This window comes from Camelus dromedarius, chromosome 6 (genome assembly GCF_036321535.1).
Source record: "Camelus dromedarius isolate mCamDro1 chromosome 6, mCamDro1.pat, whole genome shotgun sequence".
NCBI classification, from domain to species: Eukaryota; Metazoa; Chordata; class Mammalia; order Artiodactyla; family Camelidae; genus Camelus; species Camelus dromedarius.
This window is the reverse complement of record NC_087441.1, coordinates 48,155,931-48,182,969: the sequence shown is the minus strand read 5'-3', so window position 1 is coordinate 48,182,969 and position 27,039 is coordinate 48,155,931. Positions and strand designations below refer to the sequence as shown.

Below are 27,039 nucleotides of genomic sequence, written 5' to 3'. Positions count from 1 at the left end.
TATTAAAATAAAGATAAAATAATTTATGTTTAAGACCATGCAGAAGAGACATCATTTCAATGCAGATAAATTAGTTCACATACAACTTCAGCAAAGCTAAGGTTACATTATATATAAACTTCCACAAGAACGGACAGTGGAATTGGAAGAATAAAAGGTAATCATTAATTTACACATACTTATCAGAGTAAGTCTTGGTGCAGAGAGAAAATTTTAGAATACTTTTCACTGAAAGTAGTTAGAAGATGTCTCAGAGAGATCCTGGAAATACACACACCCACGCACCCACACCCACACGTTTTGCCAGGCAGTGTGGAAATAACTACCTCAGCTGTGAATTAGGGCAGATATTGTCTCATTCATCTATACATGTCCAGTGCAGCAGGCACTCACTACATTTTGCTGCTTAAGGAACAGAGCACTACAAGAGAATAACTAAACATTTTAAATGTACAACTGTTTTCCTCATGACAAATAACATGACGTATAAAAGTAATTAATAACGGCATTGACAATAGTTACTGACTACTGCCAAACTCTAGTGCAATGGAGTGCAATTCTGTTTACATGAAAAAAGTCTGGAAATGTGGTGAATGTACTTAACGCTACTGAATTATACATTTTTAAATGGTTAAAATGGTAAATCCTATGTGTATTTTACCATAATTTTTAAAAAGCCCTCAAAAAAATCTACTGTAATGGAAAAACCTAACACCAAGATCTCAACTTTGAATAACTCTCCCCTTCCTTATCATTTTATGTGATCACTCACTCAGATTTACAAATTCTCTCGTTCATTCAACAAATACTTATTGATGCTCATGCTATTTACTACTCTTCTAGGCACCTGGGCTAAAAGAAAGAAAAACTGATAAATTGAATGAAATAGCATCAAACATAAGTAAATAAAGAAAAAGTACTAGAAAGTGAAATGTTTGGTTACTGAGTATACGTATTTTAATTCTTTGTGCTTCACTGGTCTTTGATTTATTGGTGCTGGCACCGAATGAAATTACCATAACCAGTAAGTTTACTTAGATATAAGGTATACATTTGGAAGCGTATGGCTGAATGACTTAAAAGGGCCACGTGAGCTATTCAATCACTGCTAAGTACTTCTGAGAATCATTCCCAGTCATGATGTAAGACTGGGTATCAAGAGTCAAAGCAAAGTTTCTGTGAGATGAAGAAAGACTTCAAAGACAAAGAAACCCATAATTCCAAAAATAACAATATTCTGAGAATACTCAGAAATATTTTTACCTATAAAACAGTGAATGCTTAGAGTTATTAATGAATCAGCAAAGATTTCTGATGATTCAACTTTCTTCCCCTAGGGCTGTGCATAATTCCTTCTCTACTTTCTGGGAAAAGTGGGATACTAAAAAGAATAGATATGGGGAAATCAAAAGGAAAAAGGAAACAAAGTGGGGCGAGAAATCTTCAGAAAATGAGGAATAGTTTTTAACTTGAAAATGAATTAAGACAGAATATAAAGTTTGTTATGTTTTAAGTTCAAACAAATATAACCGTGACACTCTCAGCTATTTTCATAGCCTGAAAGAAATCCTACTGCATAATATCATTTTCACAGAACAATAACAACAGCATCTACTATTTATTTCTGCTTTCTATATGCCAGGCACTGGGCTAAGCATTTTTATACAGCAGCTGACTGAGTTCCCCCTACATTACAAAACACAGGTTATCACCATTTTCAAACGAGGAAATCAAGGTCCAGAAAGGTTACATTTACTGGCCCAAGATTATAGCAAAAAGAGCCAGGATTCACATTCAGTGGAATGCCACAAAGGCCAAACTCTTAGCCTCTCTACTATACTACACTGCTGTACAGTAAGCATTTAATTTAATTAGAAAGCCGTTTTAAATTAATTATTATAGACATTAGGTCTACTCAAATGTTTCCCAAATTTTCTTGTCAACTAAATATAAGAACACAGAAATATTTCATCTATGTATTAATTTATTAACATTGCAATTCCAAAGAGAAGACTTATATGACTTACAAAAATGAAAAAAATCACAATCTTTACAGTCTATGTGCTTCCACATATGATCTGCTATAAATTTGTAAAATGAGCAAGTACCTCAACTAATAATTCCACACCAAATCTGTTTTTCAGATATGAAACTAAGTAGACAGATTCAGCATAAGGGACTATAAAGAAAAGAAGTAAATCTAAAATACAGTGCTCTAAAGCTAAATCTTGCTTCAACGATTAGGCTTAAATAATAAACTCAGGTCCTCATCAAGCTTGTTATAAAATCACAAACACACCAAGTTCATCTCAGAGCAAATAATCAAAGATTACAGAATTAAAGCAGGAAGTCCCATATTCCTAAATAATTTCAAACACACCAGGTGTGTCTGAAGAGCCCACCACATAGGTGAACAGAGGTGCAGCTCCCTCGCATCACTGCAGCCCACCCCCACTTGCCTCTCTTACTCAATGGAGATTTGTTGCTGGTTTGGTTGGATGCAATCATACTACAATTAATTAGACACTTGTTCCTTATAAAAGAATTTAAACACTGGGAAAGAAAAAATCTTCAGGAAATAAAAGGAATGGTGCAAAGCATTTAAAAACTGAAATCCCACCTTCTCTTGGATGTAAATCTTTATTCAGTTAAAGAACTCTCAGATACAGTGAAAAAGAATGTGACAACGAATATACGTTCATGTGTAACTGAAAAATTGTGCTCCACACTGGAAATTGACACAACCCTATAAACGACTGTAACTCAATAAAATAAAATTAAAAAATAAAAAGAACTCTCAGATATATCTCACACAAATGAGGTGGTAACCATTTCCATTTAGCCTACAATATCAAATTACAATTCTGCAGGTAGCAAACACCATCTCAAAAAGAGTTTTTTATCTGTACTACATGGTTAAGAGCTTTTTAGTTGCCAGTCTTTTAAAAGGACTGAAAACAAAGTTATTATACATAAATGGATTATAAGTTAAGATTTAACACCATGATTTCTAGAATTTGTTTTTAATGACCAATAAATTTTATGACCTAGAAAATCAAATAGGGTTAGAAATTTTTAATTCTTCCAAACAAGGACTTGAATATTTTTAAAATTCACCTACTACCACTACTTTACAAAAGGAAATTTTAACTCAAGAAAAGTAGACTAAAGGACAATCCTTTGATTGAATAAATTAAGTTTTATTTTATAAAGAACTGATAAAAACCTCCTTGAGGCCAGCACTAGTCCGTGAGACAAGCATGTGAGAACCAACTGTTTAGAGGAAAGAATGCTAGACCAGTCAGCTTCCACACATGATCCCACCACTCATTAACTGTTAACAGAGACAAAAACTCTGAATTTCAATTTTCTCTCCTATGAAATGAGAACACCCCACCTAGCTCGCAGGGCTACTTACTATAGGAATCAAGGGATAAAATACAATGAAGTAGTCTGCAAATGTGACAAGTCACAGAGAAAGTCATCTAGACTGAACAACTTACCATCAGCTGATTGGGTAAACAATGCATAATCGGGATTGACTATCTCATTAGACAGAATATCAAACCACTCACGCACAACACCTTGCCCCTGGAGTTCAAGAAAATAAAATGAAGTATCAACACAAATACGGCAAAATTTGTTTTCTAAATAATAATAAAATTAAAATTGTATTAAATTTCTTCCATTATCAATTGAACATCAAACTTCATTCAAAGGCATTTCAATCTTTTATATATAGTGATCTTAACAGCACTTATTCTTATACCCACCATGCCTTCTTCTCCATGGAACCGTACAGCAATTCCTTGCTTTAGCTTTGCACAATTTGCTTTTGACACAACTTCACAGCTACTCCTAAAAATAGAATCTAAATATGTAGCATTGGTTAATTTTACATATTAAAATTTACAATAACTAGTATTTCATGCCTCACACACACATTGTTTTATTTGTTAAACATACCTCTGTGAACCAGCAGGATATCGTTTTCATTCACTGGCCTGTGCACCATGTCTGAATCTGGCTGTCCTGAATGCAAATGTTCATAAAACCATTCACAGCGATCTTTAAATGGCTACCACAACAAATAACAGTGAAATATGTTAGCAGCACTTCAGTCACCTAGCTATCAGATTTACTTAACTAGCAGGCTAAATGCCCTATCTACCATTAATCATTCTTAGACCTTTATTTATTTTAAGTAGTTCTAGATAATGTTCTGACATTTCAACCATTATTCACAAAAAGGCAGATTTGAGTTGAAATACTTTGACTACCTAGAGAGTATATTGTTTTAATTCCCTACATTTTCAACAGAAAAGACTTAATAAATTAAAAGAATTTAATATCACATACGCAATTGAATATATTCTCAATTTCTTTTACTCCAAAAAGGCTTGTTAGAATGAATTTCCACATCCAGAAAAATTGTTTCATGTTCCATTTAATTTTTCATGAAAATTAATCTTTACACCTAATTTTAATTTCTATCCTTTGAATATATGCAAGTAACTAGAAAGGAATTTATCCTTTTTCCCTCCCTTCTTCCACCCTAAACACTAAAGAATAAGATCTTGTGAACAGTAAAGAAAGTTTCTACCTTTTGTTCATTTGCCAGATACACAAACTGCAAGTGATTTGTAATTTTTATTAAACACAAAGTATTACTGAGTACCTAGTATGTGCCAATACTGCAAAGCTGTATTCTAACATAAGAGCTGTAAAAACTTCATTGCTAAAGACTGTTTAATACAGTTAAAGAGAGCAGAACAATGCATTAGGACAATACAACACATATAAAATAATATCAAGTTCTAAACATACTATAATGCACTAAGAATTTAGAGACTGTGCAGATGGATGGAGTGGAGTACAGAGGCTTCATGGGGTCCTGGTTTGAACCAGGACTTAAAGGTGGGCAGGACGCGCTCAAGCAGGAGGGAAAGAAAGCACACCCGGCCAAGGGAGACAAAGGAAAAGGCACAGAAGGAGAAACTGTCTCTCCCTGGAAGATGCACTGGCAAAACCCTACATATGATGAAGGAAATAAATTTGTGTGAGTAAATCAAGGACATAATTACAAATCCCAAGAATCAAGTAAAAATTAGGGGTCACCAAAGATATTTGATCAGAGGAATAACATAGTAAATGCAGAACTGAAGACGAGAGTAGTACCAGGATACAGGGAGACCATCCAGGCAGCAGTTGAAGTAACAGGTATTGGGTGATAAGGTCCTGATCATGTTAGGAAAGAACAATAAAGCAAGTCTGAAAGACATTACTCCTTTGAATAAAGAAGAAAAGTAAGGAAGATCTCTAGGGACGGAACTTAATAAAATGGCTGGCGGGGGGTCGGGGGGACCCTCTCCTCACAACCTACTCCCACACTCCTAGGAGGCACTGGGGAAAATAATGATGTTTTATATATTTTGAATTTACAGTTAATTGGGATATAACTACTAAGAGCTTGGAAATAAATACTGGAATGTGCTGCAGCTGATACACTGGAAACAGTCATGAACAAAGCTGAAATTGGAGACAAAATAAAGTCCCTTATTCAAGAGATTAAAGATACAGGGACAAACACCAACAGAGAAGTTTATGAGCACAGGTCAGGACTGAGAGTTTGCTTATTAGCACATGATACACACAGCCAGAAAAGTCAAAGGTGAGCCAGGGTGGTGCAACACCACAAAAGCCAAGAGCTCCCAGAGATAAGCCCGACCAATGCCCAGCACCACAAAGAGGTTCTCTCTCAGGCAACTTTTAAGGACACCGGTAAATTTCTTCATCTGAGCCAAACTAAATACTAGTTTTGCTTCAAAATACTTAAATATTAATTCTCAATGAAAATATTTTTATGAAAATAACTGGTGTAAGATTAACTTTTGCCTTTTGATATCTGCTCTTTCAGTAAGAGAAGAGTAAATATTCCCTTTTCCAAAGTTAAATGTATTACGTACTTCTAGTAGTCTTCAATATTTTGAATAAAACACTCCTGTTACTATGTTCATTACTGGGCATATAAGTTAAATATTCCATTTTTAGTAAACAGGCTAGAAAGTTAAGTGCTTGAAATTTTAATATTGATTATTCCTAAAACTTGGGTAAAAGAGGAGAGAAAAAAATTTATATAGAAGCAATGTATTTAAATATAGGCTTTGAAGTTTGATAAACATGGTTTGAAATCCTGGCTCTGTCACTACTAGGTTTGTGATCTTAGGGAAATTACCAATCCTCTCAGAACTTTAGTTTTCCTACCTGTAAAACAGGGAAAATAGTATCTACCAACAGTTAATTCTGAAGATTAAATCAAATAATGCAAACATAGAACAAAATAGTCATAACTCTAATCATAAATTAGCTAATGTTTATTAAAGCACCTATCAGCCAGGTATTGTTGTTAGCATTTTACACGTAATTTCACATACATCCTCACACTATGAGAAAAAGTAACTTTTATTATCCCCATTTCACAGAAGAGAAAAATGTAGCTCCAAGAGGTTAAGTAATCTGTGAAATACTCATCTCCCAGAATGCTAAATGATATTGTTCTCATCACTCCCAATGTTAAAATTATTGGCAATAAGTTATTTAAAATGACAGTAAACTTACTTGCCATTATTAGATATTAAATATTAAACTCTAACCTTTATCTATAAAATGTGAGCCAAGAAATAACAAATGACGATTTTTTAAAAGTAATGCAAAGGTAACATTAAAAGGTACAAAATGCTACCTTCAAAAGCTAGTAAATTATCTATAAGATCAAAGCATCCACACACACACATATATATACCTACAAAGCCAAAGGGCACATTTTTGTATGTAAACTTTCTGAGTACCTGCATTTCCATAAAACAATTCACAAAACAGGACTGATTACAGAGGCTCCTCTTAATAGCATTTGTACAGCAATACAAAATGTCTCTCCCTTTAACTACCAGGCCACCTGAAAACCACCAACAGAACAAGAAGTCAATCCCTTAGCAGAGGTAGTTGTTTTTGTTTTTATTTTTTCTTTTAATAGCCTCCAAGGTACAGAAAATTTCTAAGTACAGTACAGTGCAAAGGTGTTTTTTTCCTGAATGTGAAAGTAAGTTGCTCACATGATATCCAGTCACCCCTAAATACTTGAATGTGTACTTTCCACGAACAAGAGAATTCTCCTACATAAGCAGTTCACAACCATCAAAATCAAGAAATTAACACTGTACATTACTATATACCTAATCTTCAGACCCCATTTCAAGTTTTGCCAGATTCCCTTTACAGAAAAATGACATATGAATTGCATTTAGTTGTCCTGTCTCTTTCATTCTGGTACAGTTTTGTTCAGTGTTTTAATTTCACGATCTTGGTATTTTTAAAGATTGCAGGTCAGTTATTCTGTAAAATGCCTCTCAATCGGAGTTTGTCTGATGACTTCTCAGGATTAAATTCAGGGTGTGCATCTTTGGCAGGAATATCAAAGCAATGATGCCACATTCCCAGTGCGTCCTAACAGCTGGCATACTGGTATGTGTGCTGTGATCACTGCCGAGCTTCTCCATCATAAAGTTCCTTTTTCATCTTTGCAACCAGTGAGTATTCTAAGGGGACATACTTTGAGACTATAAAAATATCCCACCCCTCACCAAATTTACATTTATTCATTAATTCTTTCAGTACAGACTTATGACTTTACTTACAATATTTTGCCATCATTATGTATTTTGATGTTCAAATTGTTCCAGATTTGACCAGTAGAGTCCAGCCAAACTGGTTCTGAATTATTCTGCTATAATCCCATCATTCTCTGAACAATGTTCTTGCACAGTAAGATGATCCAGGCTCATCCTGTTCTTTCCCTGAACTAGCCATTTCTCCAACAAGCCTTAGTTCACTGAGAATGGTACTCAGAGACAAAGAAGTGGGTGCCAGGTTTGCTGTATCTGTCTACCTACATTGGAAACTAAAAGTTCACACTGATATCTCCAATTCCAGCTCAACAGTACATGGTTCATTGTGTTCCTCCATTTTTTAACTCCTTTCACTAAGGAGTTAAAGTAGGCTCCCATTATCTTTACCGCACTTAATCAACTGCCCTATCTCATATATAACCAATCTTCTGTCACTGACATGGACCATTCACTGTATGGATAACCTACACCCCACTCAAGCTTTGTCAAACTACTCTCAGCAACCATCCCCACCCTCCACATTGGACATCCTCCATATACTGCTGCAACCCACATACTCCATGCTAAGCCCCTGTTCTGTACAAATATCCCCCTTAGCACACCCAAGCTCCAACACGTCTCACTGGTCAGGCTACAAAACCTCTTCTGTGGGTCAAAAAGGTGGACGGCTACTGCAGATGCTTTTTGACTGAACGGTTCCAGAAGTGAAAAGCAGAGACAATATTGAATATAGCAAACTACCTCTTTCAGAAACTGTAAGTTTCTTTCAACTATAATCTCATTTACCCTAGAATGCAGTCACCTAGTGTAGGTTAAGCAAGTGAACTTAAGAACCAGACAGACTTTTAAATTCTGGATCTCCTACTTAGTAACTAAATGACTTAAACAAGTTACTTAATCTCTGCAGCATCAATAAAAGAGTCCCTATCTCATACGACTGTTATGAAAATAAAATAATCTATGTAAAGTAAATGCATGGAAGGAAACTGACTTCAAGTTAACATTCAATAAATATATTATTATTCCTACCTTCTCTTTTACAGTATCATCATTAAACAGATGTCAAAGGAGACCTATATACATGTGTATAATTTTATAAGGATTAGTGCTTAGCCTTCTTTAATTTCTGAAAAGGACAGTGTCCCTAAAGACATTTTAAAACACCTATACCATTTATCTTATGACTACTAATCAAACCACTGCCTCCAGTCTATCCTACATTTTGGACAATTATTTCCTAAAATTTTGCCAGGATGATGTCATTCTCCTAAAGTAAAGCTATCAGTGGCTCCTGACAGCCTAGCAAACAAAGAAGATTCTTCAGTCTGGCAATCAAGGCTCAAGACACTATTACCCCAATCTACCTTTCCAGAATTATATCTCATTCCTCACCTACAACCAACTTAATTTTTTCACTTTTCCATTTCTATGCCCTAACCTGTATCTTGGCTAGAATGGTCATCTTCCCCATTTACTCCCATAAAAATTTTGCATGTTTTTCAAGGTCCAGAAAAAAAATCCACCTCCTCTATGAAATCTCCCTTGACTACAGCAGCCAAAAGCAAACTCGTCCTCCCTTAAACTCCTGAAGAACCAGGTTAATACTGCAATTACTATTTTACAGGTACATTATTATCTCCCCTGCTAGACTGAATTAAGGTCCTCTTGGAGAAGGAATGAACATAGGCTTCTTATCTTCAAAACAACTACCATTATTGAACATATATACCAGTCACTATTTAAAACTTATTCCTCACAATAGAGGTTTTATGATGTTAGTGTCATTATCTCTATTTTACAGATGAAGAACCCAAGGCTCAAGGATGTTAGAAACATGCTCAAAGTCACATGGCTGGTAAGTAGCAAAACAAGCCTCTTCCCAGCACGTTTCATGAAACATGAGATATATGGAATCAACCCTTGTGGGGGAAAGTTCTCAGGTTAAACAAGTTTGGAGGATTAACAAACTTAAATCACTATTTTTACCAAAAGGCTTCTCAAAGCCTTTGGCAAGCTGCTGATATGCTTTATAAATCTCCAACAGAGCATATGTATATTTCCCAAATGTATTTGGGGATAAAATCCCAAAGAACCATCAGCCTCACAGGACTGGTGTTCCATTTCAGGAAACGTGGCAATATGCTGTCTTTGCACATAGTAGGCACTCAGTACACATTTCTTAAAGTAACTCCTCATTCTAAAGTCACATACTAATGTAATCATACAGTAAAGAATAAGGTAATGTCACTCTACTTACAGCAGGTGGTTTCAAGTATAACAATCACTTCACTGAATAGTATTCAAATTAAAAAGTCAGTTTTCTTTAGACAGACTAAAAACAAGATTAAGAGAAACTTCTACCTGTGCTTTGATGATATGCATGAATCTTGACATCAATTCAGGACATTCAAGGAGGAAGTGAAAGTGGTCAAATATAATCTTGGGATTCCTAAAAGAAAAACGTATTTTGTCGACAGGGACAGGAAGGTTGAGTAGCATTGAGGGACATGCACATTCGGATACACTGATACTGAAACAGAATTTAAAAATGCATATTAATCCACACCTACTAGACTTTTACTTATCACTGAGCATTTTTGAATAGTAACAGAAGTAACACTTTTTCTGTTGAGATAAAAACTGTAAGTAAAGAAAGAAAAGGCTACAAAAGCAGTCCATGAAACCAAGAAAGCCTTACCTGTTAACAAAGCATTTTAAAACTTCATCATGCTTGCAGACAAATTCAATGAAACGGGGTGAAGTCATTCTGTGGGAGGTAAAAAAAATCAGAACACATACACAAAAAAAATAGCAAATTTGTTAACTTCGCATTGGACTGGCTTCTAAATTGAAAAAAAAAGGGGGGGAAGTTGGATTGTCTTTATGGAATCTGAGGGATGCCTCATCAATTTATAAGTGAAATATATATACACATATATACATACATATAAGCAACTCTATATATTTCCAATACATAACTGAGCCTATAGAAGGTGACATTCACCATTCTACAAATAATATATATGCTTCAAACTCAAATATTTTGTACTAATTCCAGATTACTTCAGTGAGTATCCTAAAGATCAGAACAGAAGCAAAAATAATAACGTATTTTCTGTTATTTCTGAAATGACAAGAAATCATAGCTTTTCTTCTTCTATCAGAGAAGGAAATAATAAGCATGTAGTATAAACCCTGATAACTGGGTTTTCTCTTCACTTTCCAATGCAAGTGCCTGGCTGAAGCTTTGAATGTAGAGGCATCCACTTCAAAGATGGCTGTCTCAAATAAACACAATGCCAGCCCCACAACTAGGTGAAGAGCCAGGCTACCCCACCACTCAGGCACCTTTATTTTAGAGATCTTGGTTGATTCTGATAACTGACTATTTGGGCCACTTATTTTTTCCTTTTTCTAAGCTTTAAATTCCCACTCTTATGTTTTAAACTCACCAATAAAAAGTGAACCCTTGAAACCCTGGTCCCTCCATTCGACCCCAGGGCTTGTGCCTTTGCACTCACACACTCTCCTCTCCCTCTCCATGATATCCTCGCTGTGTGGCCCAGGTGTGCCCTGTAATTTCCAGATCATCTAAGTAATAAATACTTATTTTCCCCAAAGTTTCCCAATGGTTATTGCTGAAGGACATCCCGCAATCTTAAGAATCACAAGGGCTGGTCCAGCCACACCACTGGTTACTGATAGGCGGAGACAAGCACACAAAACAATTGGCATAGGTGGCAGGACTGCACGACTGCCCTTGCAGTGAACCAAGAGGAATGCCCTTTAGCTGCAACTTGCTTACTACCACCTGACTCAGGAGGGTAACACCATCCGAGGAAGTAGCACCACTTGCTGGGGGTCTGTCTTGCTGCAATGTTCTTTTGTGTATTGCCTCTGTCATGCGTTGTCTAGGCATCCAACCCTAAAGGTTATGGCTGCCATTATAATCCAACAACCTCCCACAGCAGTGTGATCAAGGCCACACTGTCTAATGAGATGGTGAGACTACCAATTATAAAGGCCTTAATTGATTATTAACATGTGTGAGGGTCCTCCAGGCCTCAAGGCCAAGGAGAGCTAAGGCGGGTGAATTGGATAGCAAGGATATTACCAGCACCCAAAGTGAGTCTCTGGGTTAAAGGCACAAGGAAAAGATTCCACAGGTGAAGAGAAGAGACCTCCACTTGCAACCACAGAGTCGGCAGGTAGTGCCTAGACTATGTGTCCTAACCCAGAAGAGTGGAACAGCTCTGCAGTGGAAACCACTGGCACCATGAGAGGGAAATACAACAGAGCCCTATGGTCTCTGTGTCACCACTTCACTCACTCTGTCATTCTCTGTCCCCTAACCCAATGGGATACTGCAGGTCCAACCCCAGGTGTAACGCTGCTAAAAGATGAATGGACAAATGTAAATGTTCTAAACCTCTGGTGCCAATACCTCCTACAAACCCTGAGGCAGTATATCAGCTCCTTAATAAATCCACAACCCCACGGTCATTTCTTGGGCGTTATTCAGTGCTACGCATACTAACACGCCAAGACACCGGTATTACATTCCAGAAGCCTGAGGGCTTTTACCAAAGAACCTGTGGATAGGATGCTAGTAGAGACGGACCTCAATCCTGGAGTGCTTTCTTGGGACAGCCTGGAAAGGAAAGCAGCTATCTACAAAGCAGCTCACAGTGACATCATTCAAAAATTTCCAGTAACAACACATAAGATGAAGGTAACAGAAAAAAACAAGTAGAAACTGAGATCAAAACTATTCCTTAACTGATATTCACCCCTTTCCTAAATATTTTATGCACAGGAAGAAGAGGAAGGAGCTGACTACTGCAGGTTTTCTTGTTTGTAACAAGCTCTAAATTATTACGACAGTCAAAATGCATCAACTGGTTGGTATCTCTGAAGACTCTAAAATCCATAACCTTCTTAACGATCCATTTGGGCCACAGGCTTGTTTCCTCCAGAGACCACAGATCCTGAGCCCCTTCTCGCTTTCCCCTGAACGGGGCAGAACTAAGAAACATGCCTCACATGGCATCCCTGTCGCCAAGGCAAAAGTTGACAGGGTTATGGTAGACTCTGGTTGAAGAAAAAATGGATACGAGAAGGCAAAGGCCCCCCAGACCCCCAATATTCACACTAACACCCCTCCTCTCCTTGCCTGGATATTTAATGTCACCATGCTGACCTTCCATCACAATGATCACTACTAAGGCTCACTGTTAATGGAAAACATTCAGATGGGACCCCTCTGCTGCTGCATAAAATTAACATGGTCCAAGGGGGTTATCATTTCCATGACCACAGTAACTCAACAGACCCCTTCATTTCCAACCCTGGAGTAGCCCCATTTGACCCTGAGTCCAGACAATTATTTTCACAGGACACTCCCCCTAATTACAGTGTGGCCCTACTACATTTTATTGGGAATGCCAAGACCATCCAAAAGGCACTAAAAATCCTAGTAGAAAACCTACATTCTTTCTCTATCCTGTAAGATTTAAGTTTTACCATGTCTTTGAAATATAAATATCCCAGGAGGTAACTAAAACTCTGCCCACAATCACCTGAGACAGAAGGGGAAAAAAAGGAGGGGAGGAGTGAAAAAGCATTTTGAAATACAAACTGTTATAAAAGCACTCATGCCCAAAATCTAGTCCACAGTCTCCTTAAGATTACTTGTCAAGGACAAATACAAATCTTGAAAGTCTTCTCCACAAGTATTAGTAAAAAGCTTTAGCCACCGAAGCAGGTAACCTTAACTTGGTCTGTCTGCCAGACACAATTTGGATTCAAACATGATTCATAAGCCAGTAAGTTGTACATTGTTGTACCTGATTCACAGCTAAAATTTTGGAATGGAAGCTACAGGGTCTCTGTGTCTGTCTGCACATTTATGTACATTGTTGGATGTATATTATAAGTGACTTTTTGCCCTCTACCTCTGGATGATGTTGCCAAAATTAATTTGTAAAAGAGCTGTTATTTAATTTAGGCTTAAAAAATAAGTACTATAAATTAAGTATTCCTAAAGCTCAGTAATATAGAAATTAATCCAAATGTTTTTCAGGTTCATGTGATCTGAGACAATCTTCTGTAAATAAAAGCTAATTTAAGTTTACTGGTTTAATTAAAGTAAGTATGTCTCAGAGTTATCAACATTAGATATAATGCAGACATTCTACCTTTTATTCTACTTGGCTTTACTATTCAATTAAGTTCATTATCTAGGTTACAAAATCTGTCAGCAGCTTGGGAAGACAGCTGACTTTGTCTAATGCCTCATAAGACTTTTGTGAGTAACCTAAACATAACAATTAAGTACAAGTGATTTAAATAGAGGAAGCAGAATAAGAGTTTAGGTGAACTTTTCAGTGATAGTTAAGTATTATGGTATGTCTACTTAAAAAGTTGCCCAGATATCTTTGGTAACTTGAAACTTTAGAGTTTTGTGAAGTTAAATTAAATGACAGAAAATTTATTGAATATCTAGATCATTTCCAAGTAAGGTAAAATATTGAAACATTAATCACTGAGCAAAGGTTTATTTACATTTTGGCTTCCTATTATAGAGGAACTAAAGATAAATTTGCTTCTACTGGTAAACATGTCTTGTACCACACTGAAAAATTATACTGTAAGGAAGCATATGCTTCTAAAAATTATGAAGTGTATTCACAGATTTGCCAATATAAAGAATGCTGATGTAGTAGGCAGTTTACAATTGCTTCTCAGTTTTCACAAAAAATTTAAGTTCCTAAGGGTTAATACTTCTAATTAATATCTGTAAGTGAGACAACTGGATATGATAGAGGAAATGTCTCTGTATGCAACAAGGAAAGCAGAATATGTTCTGGGGTAAGAAAGGTATGAGGTACAGACATGCATTTTTGTTAAGGGAAATGAAAGTAATTTTGTCCCGAAGTAAAGTTGGTTATTTCAGAATAGGAAAGAGGAAAATAAAGGACAAAATTGTGTATAAAGTTTGAAAGATACAGAATGAGAGGATTTTACTTTATGTAGTGAAGGTGGTCAAAATCCAATTGTTACCATAAGGGTTTCTGTTTAATAAGTTTTAGTATCAGTGGTATGGTTAGGTAATTTTCTTTCATCTGCTAAAAGGAGTTTTCCTGCAGTATTGGTCTGCTCCTGATGAGAGACCATGAAAGGTTTTTCTTAACCATTTAAGTAATCTGGCTAGAAAAAAGCAAAGATTTTGTGTTTTATCAAAATAATTTCCTGTGTGTCGGTTGTCTAAAATCAGGTCTTTGATTACTTAAGAAAAATCTTAACACAAAGAGTTAAGATTTGCTCACAACAATGTAAGAGTCTGCATTTGCCTTTAAAATCATCTGTTACTTCGGTTAAGCAGATAATTAAGTACTGTTTCATAATGATCTGTGATCCTATTTAATCAAGTGTCAAAAAACTTTTGATATTTTTTGACGAACTTCTCAAAATCAAACTCTAAATAAGTCTTTTTGACCTAAAAGAACCTTGGGGTTTTTTCAAATGGCCTCTGGAACATCTCAAATATATGTTACCTCTCCTTATAAAAAGAGAGACATTAAACTAATTAGGCTTATTTGATACATTAAATTACATGACAAATAAGAAATAATGTTAAACCTTCTTTACAGATATCCTTGTATGGATATATATTATTATGTGTGCCAGAAATAAAATGAAATTCCTAAAAACTTGATATATAATATTATCAGCCATAATTCTGGTTATCATCTTAAAATGTTGTATGTCACAGAAATAGCCAAATTCCCCTGTCAAGTGAATTATAATGAGTTCTCATAAGATCTTTAACCGTGGGCATTTTTAAGTCTTTTTCCATTATAGACAGTTACTGTTTTACTCAGATGCTTTTGCAAAAGCGCTTCATCTTCAAGGAGATTCATGGAAAGGACTGTGATAAAATAGGTTTCTGATCACTTTCAGATCATACCACTGAACTGGGTAAGCATTTACAAAACTCTAAAGGATAACTGAATTCATAAAACTGCTAACAGAAGCTCAAGATCAAATATTAATTACATAGGACTAAATGAACTGGTGAGGGTGATTATAATTTTGTATGAATTTTTGTTTGACATATTGCTGGTTCTTTAATCTTTCGTTTTCCAAGTTTAAGGAACCTTTCTTTTAAGCCAGCTATGACACTCCAATTTGATAAAGTACACCTTTGTGAATAAAGATGAAACAATTACTTTTTCTCCCTACCTGATCCCTCCAGAATTTGGAAACTCTCAGTGAGTATTCTTACTTACATGGCAATTATAATGACTTGCATTAAATTCAGCAAGAATCCATTCTCCTTGTAATAGGACACAATTGAAAACACTGGTTATATTACTAAGGCTTTGACTAGAATGTCATATTCGAGAGAGAAATGCATAGACTCAGATATGACCACACAACTTAAAGGAATTAAGGGTATTAATTTTATGGAGTCATTAAAAGCACTTGGAAAAAGCGACCCGACACCCTGCTTACAGGGTTCCCAGCAGATTTACTAGGTGAGTAAAGAAGGTCACTTCCTGGCAGGCCCAAAAACTTCAGAATATTTTGGAGAGGAACTCACCCAAATCTGTTGGTATTGCAGGCAAAGTGTGATGGCAAGTCCCTGGCTTCACTTCTTGGCCTCTAATAGGTTTTAAAACTTTCAATATGAGATTCCCTATGAAAAGTTCCAGTAACACAGACTTAAAAGAGACTATATGGTCAATCACTATTCTTGCTCTGCTTATGTAAATAACCAGGTCAAGATTAACAAGTCTAGATGTATACTGCATACAAATTAGTCTTACTGTGATTATCTCTGATAGAAACGGAGGCAATGGTAGAGACAAAAATTATTTCAATGGAAAACCATAGTGTACCCCTGTAGCTAACAGATTCCAGTACTGTTAATTAATTGTCTTTGAGATTTTGTTTTCTACCTGCAAACTGGACTGGATACTGAATTCTTCTCATTTCTCCAATATAATGCTTCCAATTTTTCTCCTACCTCTCTGACTCGGAATCGCTGAGACCTAAAACTGTCCCTTTTCCAAATTCATACAAGATAAAGTGGGAATATTTGATGCAAGTTTCAGAGAAATAACCACAGCAGCTCATATATGGCCTGTTGCTATATGGACCACTCAGAAAAATTATGAGATACATTCAAACTGCAAACCAGGAAAATATATCGGATTGCCATGCCTACCCAGTATCTAGAAATCTTGACTACTGCCTTCAGAACTCAGAGACCAGGATCATAATTTTCATCAATCATTAATGTTTGTTTTTTCTTTTGGTTCTATAGAAATGCCTTTTATAAAATAATCTGATGCAAATACATGTACCACACAGGCCTAACTTGGGGAATCCATCTCCTGAAATGACACAATCCTTTAACTCAACGGACCTATTCTCAGAACTGAGACAGGTTCGATGAGATATGAAGCTATCTACTAACTCAGAACAAGTTCAAACCTTACAGCAGATGGCCCAACATGTTAAAACATTTCACATTATTACCAAAATCTTAGAAGATTCCTAGGGCCCCCAGATCACTGACTTAGCTTCACTACAAGACCCTTCAAGTTTGGGACAATGGGTATGGACTGAACTTCAGACTATTGCCTATTTAATTCGTATAGGATTTGCTACTATATTCCTATTTACATGTGTACCTTTTGGGTTACAATGTGCCCTACCCCTGACTTCTAGCATATCAGCCACCTATGCAGTTAACATCCTCACCACTAACTTGGAGGCTTCAGCATCACATGATGGATTGCACTGCAAGCCCAGACAGTTCGGTTTTCTTTTTTTTTGTAATGTGAGTGCCTGCCTTAAGCTATGAATATAGAGGCATCCACTTCAAAGATGGCTATCTTGAATAAAAACAATGCCAGCCCCACAACTAAAAAAAGAGCCAGTCCCAGAATCTCTAAGCTCCTTTGTGTTAGAGATCTTAGGTGGTTTTAATAACTGACCATTTGGGTCACTGGTGTTTTCTCTTCCCTGGCTTTATTCCTGCTCTCGTGTTTTAAATTCACCAATAAAGAGTGAGCTTTCGAAGTCTTAGGCCTCAACCCCAATAAAAGCAGAACCCCAGGCCCATGAGCTCTCTTTCTACCGGCGACCTTGCCGTGTGGCCCCAGGTGTGCCATGTAATTTCCAGGTCCTGTAAGTAATAAACCTTTTTTTTTTCAAAGTTTCCTGATGGTTATTGCTGTAGGGTGTCTTGCAATCATAATAAGAACCACAAGGGCTGCTCCAGCCACAACATTGGTTATTGACAGGCAGAAACCAGCACACGAAACAAGCAGAAACCTTCTTACCCTGGAGGCATCTGACAAGAACAGCACATGTAAAAAGCTTGAATGACAGCACTTAGCCGGTTAGCTGTCATAGAAATAACATCCTGACAGTCTGCACTGGCTTCCTGTTTCCCTCCAAGAGCATCTGGTTTAGATTCCCCTGTGCCAGTGGATAGATTTTCATAGCTCCCAGGTCCTGGAGGTTCAAATGGAGGAATGGAAGTACCATCTTGATCTTGGCCTTTTTGTTTCAATAAAATAGAAGTGATGTCCGTTGAGTCCTTTTTGTTTTTCATCAGTTCTGTAGCTATTAAAACTAGCCATTCATCTAATGAATGCCAAAGCAATTCGAGAGGCTAAGAGAAAAAGAAAAGTGTTTTTAAAATATTCTTAAACTACAGGATAAAAAATCCACACAGCCAAAACAAGAATTATAAAAGGGAATATTTATTCTAGATTCTTCTACTCTCCCAAGTTAATGTGACAGTAATGCGTAAAGGTAAATAACAAAAATATACGAACGTCATATAAATGATAATCTCCTCACTTTTAGAAAAATTTAATTTGCATTTATTTATTCCTTGGAATAAAAAAGGGAAAACCAAACTCCAACAAAAAATTATAAGCTATCGTTCTTCTTTTAAAAATTTTCAAATATTTAGAATAGTTTTAAAACCGTACATTACTTTTATTAGTACAATCCCCCTAACCTTTACTGTATTAATGTGTCAAACATTTTTAATTGTACGTCTTTTTTCAATTAAAAAAAATGAGAATTCCTAAAGAGCTTAAAAAGAACTTAGTTTACTACACTCTTTTCTTTACATGTAATTCCTGAAAATTTATGACAAGAAATTTAAAAATATGACATATTTATATATACACACACATACACATACAAAGGCATACTCACACACAAACACATACTCCATCTCTAATACCTATGAACTATCTAACAAATTCATAATTCAGAGTAAAAAGATTAACAGCTTAATAAAAAAAGGAAAAGATTGGAGTAGTTTCTAATTTCTACACTATTTAAAATATTCTTTTGAGAATAATGAAATGTCTTTTGCAAATTAACAGCAAATGAATTTTATTTTTAAAATATTATGTGATCACAGATGCTACAACAGGACTAAGTACTAGAGAGATCAAATATATACATCATTTCTAGTAATTCATGTATTTTTTTTTAACACAGGCAGACATACAAATGCCCAACTACTAGTAAAAGACATGCTACTGGGGATCTAACGTGCAGCACGTGACTTGGTCGTCAAACTGCATTGTACACTTGAAAGCTGCCATGAGAGTAGAGCTGTAATGCTCCCACTGTAACAACAATGGCAAAGTGGTAATTATGTGACATGAAGGATGTGTTAACTAACCTGATTGTGGTAAATATTTTGTAATTTATACCGTATCAAATCACACTGTACACCTTAAAGTTATGCAACCTTATATAATAATTATATCTCAAAGCTACGGGGGATAAAAGGCCTTTTAGAACATTTTTAATTGTAAATAAAGATTAATAGTGAAAGCACATGGGGGATCAGAGGGAGGAGTGGTTACATGGTCTTCCCATTCCAACACTTTTAAATATTCCTTTTGAGAATGATAAACTATCTTCCTACAAATGAATATAAAAGGTAATCTTACTTTTTGATTCTTACATGATCACAGAACACTATAAACTAGACCATGTGCTTCTGAAAGACCCACTTTTAAATATTCAACTAAAAGAAATCATCTTACTTTTAAAAACCACTATGTAAAGAGATAATACAATCATATTTGCAACTTTAGAAAATGTTTAGAACATTGCAAGAAATTCTTTGCAATTATTATCTAATAAATCCCCCTGTTATTATCTTTAGCCTTTCTTAAGATTTCCAGAACATTATTTTTTGACAATATTCTAATTATTGGCTTTGCAAAGAATTAAATCACCCCTAACTCTTAAATATGAAACCAAAAAATAGGGGGGCAGAGGAGACTTACCACCATCAACAAAAAGTTACTTCACTCATTCAACAAATATTTAGTTAGCACATTGTAGATGAACAGGTAAGCAAAGTAAGGAACAAATTTCTGAGAAATCCTTTCTGAGGTTCTCCCACAAAGTAGGTTTTTTCATGGTCAGACACAGAAGCTGGGTGCCTAACTGCTTAACCCGTCCCTGAGCTGCTGAAAAGAAGGGCAAGAAGCGCCAGCTGCCATCAACACTGACATGCTACCTTCACTGAAAACATCCTAATTTTAATCATGATTCAAGTTTGGGTCTATAGTGTCTGTTCATGAGAAAAACATGAAACCTGCTATAAAAGATGAAAAAGAACTTACGTCGGCAAAACTATTCATGTAAACATCAGAAAATGAACTTCCAAAAAAGAAGGAACAGGTGGTAATGTAAAACTGCTTGAGACAAAAGGAAAAAGGAATAATTGGCCTCTAAATGAGAAGGGCTAAAACCCAGGAAACCAGCACACCAGATGAAGGCGAAGCCTAAGGCAGGAAGTCATGCCTGCTGCTCATGTGGACAAGGGCACTGAGCCTGAACTAGAGCCATACTATTCTCAAATACTGACAACCTGCAAAATTCAAGACGAATTCTGAATAACCCAGAAATAGCATCCCCCCCAAAAGCCAGATATGTGTAAAGTGATAGTGACAATAAAGATACTGAGAAAAGCTAGAAAGGAACACAGCTAAGAATTAAAAGAAAATGAGGGGAAAAAAAGAAGAGTAGTACAGCATCTTAGCTCTTTCTTTACTTTTCTTTTTCCCACTGTTTCCTTCTTTCACACATGCACTAAAACTAAATCCCAACCTTAAAGTATTTTTACCTAGAGAGTCATCCCTTTGAAGACTTGTTCAGAAAATTCACTCCTCAGTAACAAAAAAAAATACTGTGAAAATAACTTTAATTTCTAACTGTGGTAGCAGCCACAGATAAGAAGGGTTAAAATTAATTTTTTAAATTAAAAATAAACAGTTGCAAACAATAGCTGTGATGCATTCTATATTCATAAATAATAACAAAAAATATCAGACACAAAGCACTGTACATATCAATTGTTACAGGAAAATGAATCAGGGCTTCTTGGCACTATGAAAACACATCACTTCATTTTATATTACTGAGTGATCTTCACCAAAGAATTATATTCTACCTATAAGAACAATGATATGACAATCATATAAGAGTGTCAAAACATTTCAAGTTAACAATTTAAAACTATAATATATAATCCCAAATTTGTTGGACAATTTAAAAAATTTCAAGATCCATGTGCCAAAGTGAGATACAAATTTGACAGGAAAAGCATTACTAACTTAAACTCATTAACAGTATCTTAAAATTCTCTGTTAATCTGACTATTCTCAACTTGATAATGTCAAATGCCATAATCCAAAAGATAAGATCTTAAGTTTCTCAATTTTTCTTGGCTTCCAAATACTCCCAGTTACAATTCTATGAAACAGTTAATAGTCCTAGCTTACTACTCACAAGGAAAGTGCATATCAAGATTCAGGAAGCCTAAACTGTCCTCCCTATGGTCACCCTGCTTCAATAACCAAAACTACCTTCTCCTTCAGATGCTGCAAAGGCTCTAGATAAAAATCTGTTAACACTGAAAAAATGGCTAAGTGTTAAGATTAACTTAAAGGACTTCTAAGATAAATCAGAAAGCTAGTAACAGGATGTTAAACAATTTCACCTACTAAAAACACATGGCCTATAAACCCACTCATTCTTAATGGAAAACCCATTAGCTAATTCTAACAATAAAGTGACAAGTTAGAGAACCTAGTTAATGAAATGGAAAGTAGGGATCAATTGCTCCCTTAGACTAAATGTGGTAAAAATTAAAAATGGTATTTCCAATCTAACAATGCAGGAACTCAACAAACGGCTCACATTTTTACAACTTCAGTCACCCTACAATGAACAGAAGACCTTATATACATAGATGAGAATGTAGTTTGTATTTTTATCCTTGTAAGTGGGATGCCAAATCTTTTTGCCATCCTTTAAAGAGTCTACATTTAATTAATAAAATTAGATGGAAAGAGATTAATCAATCCTTCAAAAGTAACACTTGTTAATGTTTTTAAAAATTGGCTGAGTTATATAACACTGTTTTACCAAAGTGAAAGGTCAAAATTTAAGAGAAAATAAGTGGTCACAGACAAAAGCAGTTGTCAATGATACAGAACAAAAAAAAAACAACCTTAAAAAAAGAAATAAAGATACTTACAAATGAAATAAAATAGAAGGAAAGAACTTTATATGTTATATATATCACTGATATATAACAATCAAAACATGAAGTCTGGATTCCATAGAAGAAAAGCTAAAAGAAAAACAATGATACACCTTTCTACTCTATTGTATCTGTGCTAACTGGCTAGGCAGCAAACAACATTTAGATCAAGCACTAAATGACTAGAGAGGCTACTTAGCACATGTTTTCTGCTATCATTAGCAATAGGTGGCATATCGAAATTTTAACAAAACAAAAAAAGGTAATAATGAATATAATCTATACCCAACTTGTATAATAGTGACTACATCTATACTTGGTTTGATTTTCTGTTCATCATTATACATGAGTAGAAGGATGAGGACAAAATCAATCAGGGGTAGATTCAGTAACTAACAGCATGAGCCATACCAGAACACATTAATAACAACTTCCTGGAATGTGAATGCTTAAACAGTAAAACCCACTTAAAACAGCACTAACAAAACAGAAGATCGATAATGAAGATTCAGATTTTCACAGAAACAGTAAGTTATTACTTCTAACTAGTATTAAAGGAAGTCCTATGTTAAAAAGCTAAATCTGAATTACAAGAAGATGCATAACTTCCTTCTTCCAGGAGATGGCACAATAGGGGGGAAAAAAAGAAGAAAGAAAAAGAATGGCACACACAAAAGAAAACAAGGAGAGCAGCATGCGCATGTGTGGCTGAACATTCTTTCATACTTCAATTTTTTTTTAAAAGAGAGTGAAGCCAACAAACAGATGCACAGAAACTTACATATATCTATCCTAAAAGGCTATATCATTCCTCTTCTAGGTATTGGAGACTCGACTAGCGTCAAAATGCTTGCAAACCATTTATTTATAAGTGTCTGTCAAAAATTTGCCGTGTAGGAAAAGAATCACTTAGCATACACCATTAATTTAACTTCATTTAATTTCAAATTTTATAGATAGTAAAGCTGTCAATTATAAGTAGATTTTGAGGAAGTGGCACATAAAAACACTTATATCATCTTTCTGATAAGACAACTTATATTTACACCCAAAAGGCTGTTTAAAGAAATGTAATTTTTCATGAACTCTAAAGCTAACTGCATACTGTGAAAAGCTCTCCAGATAAATTACCTTAAAAAAAAAAAGTGAAAACAGTTATTAAATTATACATTTGTCCAAAATCTGAGTGATTTAAAAATATAATGCCACAAAAAAAGCATTAACAATAGCAATTATAGCCATGTTCATTATGTTTACTTCACAAAATTATAATTTGACATGGTTACACTGCCTTGGGAATTCCACTGGGAAGGATTCCATTCATAAATGTGCAAAGCAGCAGCAGCTGAAGCAATACAAAATATACTAAGAAAATACCTCAATGATTCTTCCTTGAAGTTATCCCAGGAATTGTTAGTAAACTCAGTAAATGAAAGTAAACTTACTTTAAAAAGACACACAGATACACACAGAACACACACGATTAACAAAACCAAAAATAAAAACTGGATATTTTCTTTCTTTCTGAAAAAAGTATTTTTTAAAGTGTGATAGCAGCATACTGCCAAATTAAAGACCTATAATCCAATAAAAAAGCAAATTTAATTAGATTTAAACATTAAATATCTTCACTCATAGAATAAAACACTAATGAAATTAAAATTTAACTTGTAAGAAAAATATAGAAAGCTCATTAATTTTGAGACTTGCTGTTGATTAGACAGAGATGAAAGGAGAAAGGTGTGTCTAAGTTTAAAAAGTGACACAGGTATAAACCAAACTCACACCCTGTTTATGAGGTTTCTGATTAACGAATGTGTGCTTTTTGTCAAGTTCATCTTTTACATCTATCTTCCTAACAACAGCATATACTTTTCTGACCTTGAACACCTGGCTTCTTGGAGTTTTATTCCCATTGTAGCCCATATCAATTCCATTACTAGGAGAAGACGGACCAATTCGAAAGACATGACAAAATATCCTCACAATCCTTAGAAGGCTCTTCATTTGAGCATCGTAATTACTAGATATGCTGAAAATAAAAATTAAAATATGAAAGATTAGATTCAATGAAACAAATTACATCTTAAAATATTTATTGAAACATTTTTATTACATTTACCATCTATTTCATAATGTAACAAATAAAATCCTTTTCTTTTTCTTTTTTAAATTGAGGTACCATGAGTTACAATGTGTCGATTTCTGGCATACAGCACAATGTCCCAGTCATGCATATACATATGTATATTTGTTTTCATATAAAATTCCTTTCTTATCATGATATGGGATGGAATGTTGTGTTTACCAGGCAGTTAGCAGATACACATTATTTGGATTGCATATGATTTGTTAATCCTTAAGCAATTAGAATATAGCCAAAACATAAAATATTAAGAAAATCACTACTATAGAACAGTATATTTGTAAATTAAATTGATTCTTCAGAATTCTGAGAACATTTCACTGAGAACCAATAGCAGAAATGTTGACTATGATCTTAGGCCAACACCTAACATTAAAACAATAATGATTAATAACGTGGAAACAGCAAATGCCTACACTAAGTACTCCAATTTGATAAATGACAAATTAGAAGATATTTTCTATTCTAGTGACAACTGAACCAAAATTTCCTGACATTTTTATTTCAACATTCATGTTGTTTTCCATTCTAAAAATTATTAAATTGTTAAAACCAGTCAGTAAAAGTTAGCTCTCAGTTACAAGTGTTAGTAAAATATAATAGCTATTGTTACCCATACTGTACATGACTGGGTGGGATAGCTACAACACATTAGCAAAACTTTTACTTCATTTTAGTGACTTGGAATCAAATGTGTATAGAATCATTGTTTAACTTGCACTGGGTTTTACATATTTGTCTTTACAAAGTTGTTTCTGATTCTATATCACAAGATTGTTGAGACTGTCAAAATAGAAATGCAGTTTGGTTGAAACCACTTCCTTCTTTTAGTGTGTTGCAGCTCTCGGAAGTTAACTCCAATGACTCTCAAATTCTTCTATGAGAAAGATATGAATTTAATTTTCCTCTGGGAAATTACCATATATATAAATTTTTTTAAGCACCTGATCTAGGGAATACTTCATGAGTTATCTTAGGATCTTAAGGTAAGAAGAATTTTCTTACACAATATAATGTGAATATCATCAATTATTAATATAGTCTAATAATGTTACATTATTTTACCCAGGTTAAACTTCTTCCAAGCTAAGTCGCTCATCTAAAAAATGTCATTTTTCACTTTCCAACCAGTGAAATATCTCTTTCATATTTTACAAAAAGATCATAAAATCCAAACTTCATCACATACTTCTCTAGTTCATTACAAAATGATCATTTTTTCCCAAGCCACTAGGTCTCAATACAAAAATTTTTAAATTAGTTTCCTAATTCAAAGCCCTGTCAATGTACTTACCTTTGATTAATAAAAGAGTATACTTTCACTCAGTGTCTTACTTAGCAAACAGCTGTGATTTCTCTTTTCATTTGCACACTGGTAACTATCTTTACCTTCAATTATAAATATACAGAAAGCAAGATAACTCACTTATTTAGTGAAAAACAACACAACACTATGTGCAAAAGGGTCCTCAGTAAATACTTACTTGCTTTAGCAAATATTCCTAGAATTAGTTAGACAAAAGGCTATTCATTTTTCCCAAAATGTGCTAAATAACAAATCAATCATCACAATTCATATAGATTTGAATCAGTTATTTTCTTAATTAAAATTTCTATTAAAGTAAGTGGCCAAAATTACATCACATTGTGGGTTAAGAAACATAAAATGACTGACAAATAAATGAACAAAAGAAGGCAATCTGTGAAAGGACCATTAAATATAAACTGGCAGAGGAGAATAATTTGTATTCTTAAGAATCTACCTTGGTAGCGTAAGATAATAGAAAATATATATACTGTTCTCTGCCTCTGGTTCCTGACACAGAGTTCCTAAATCCCCTGGAATTTCCTCGGTGATAGCAGTACCTTCTGTTCTAATGAGGGGACTCAGTGGGCTCTTTGATGGAGGCTGGTCACCAGAAAGACCATGCAACAATTAGAAGCTTACAATTTTTAGTCCTTTCCCCCATTCTCCAGAGAAAGGTGACGGGCTGGAAATGGAGTTAATGATCAACACGCCCATGTGATGAAGGCTCCATTAAAAAAAATTAATAATAATAAGGGGTTCAGGGAACTTCCAGGTGGTGAACACACCCACATACAGACAGAGTGACACACCTCAACTCCATAGGGACAAAAGCTCCTGTACTAGGGACCCTCCCAGACCTCGTCCTATATATCCTTTCATCTGGCTGTTCATCTGTACCCCTTACCATAGCCTTTAATAAACTGGTAAACCAAAGTGCCTCCCTGAATTCTGTGAGCTATTCTAGGAAATAACTGAATCCAAGGGGGAGTTGGTCATGAAAACCTCTGAGTCATAGTGAGCCTCAACAAATGTTATGGGTAATTTGGGGTTCCACTACTTGCAACTGGCATCTGAGGTCAGGAGCAGTCTCTTGGGATTGGGAGGTATCTTAATCTGTGGGATCAGATGCTGCCTCCAAGTAGATAGTGTCAGACTGAGTTAAACTGTAGGATACCCAGCTTATGTCACAGAATTGCCTGGTGTGGAGAATAATAAATAAAACCCATACATCTGGTTTCACAAGTGTTGTGAATGTGACAGTGGGGTGAGACTAAAGGAGAAACACAGGAGG

The 27,039-nt window shown here is 35.1% G+C and overlaps 1 protein-coding gene across 2 annotated transcripts in view; it reads right to left on the bottom strand.

Moving 5' to 3' along the window:
- HACE1 (HECT domain and ankyrin repeat containing E3 ubiquitin protein ligase 1) overlaps positions 1-27,039 on the bottom strand; it is an 89,967-nt gene that overhangs the window by 21,602 nt on the left and 41,326 nt on the right. For both annotated transcript variants that reach the window (XM_031456089.2, XM_031456090.2), the window contains 7 exons: positions 24,175-24,325; positions 18,041-18,375; positions 10,384-10,452; positions 10,047-10,134; positions 3,967-4,078; positions 3,774-3,871; positions 3,504-3,591 (listed from right to left, as the gene is read on the bottom strand). In XM_031456089.2, the coding sequence (XP_031311949.1) occupies positions 3,504-3,591; positions 3,774-3,871; positions 3,967-4,078; positions 10,047-10,134; positions 10,384-10,452; positions 18,041-18,375; positions 24,175-24,325 (941 nt within the window). The remainder of the gene's footprint in view (positions 1-3,503; positions 3,592-3,773; positions 3,872-3,966; positions 4,079-10,046; positions 10,135-10,383; positions 10,453-18,040; positions 18,376-24,174; positions 24,326-27,039) is intronic.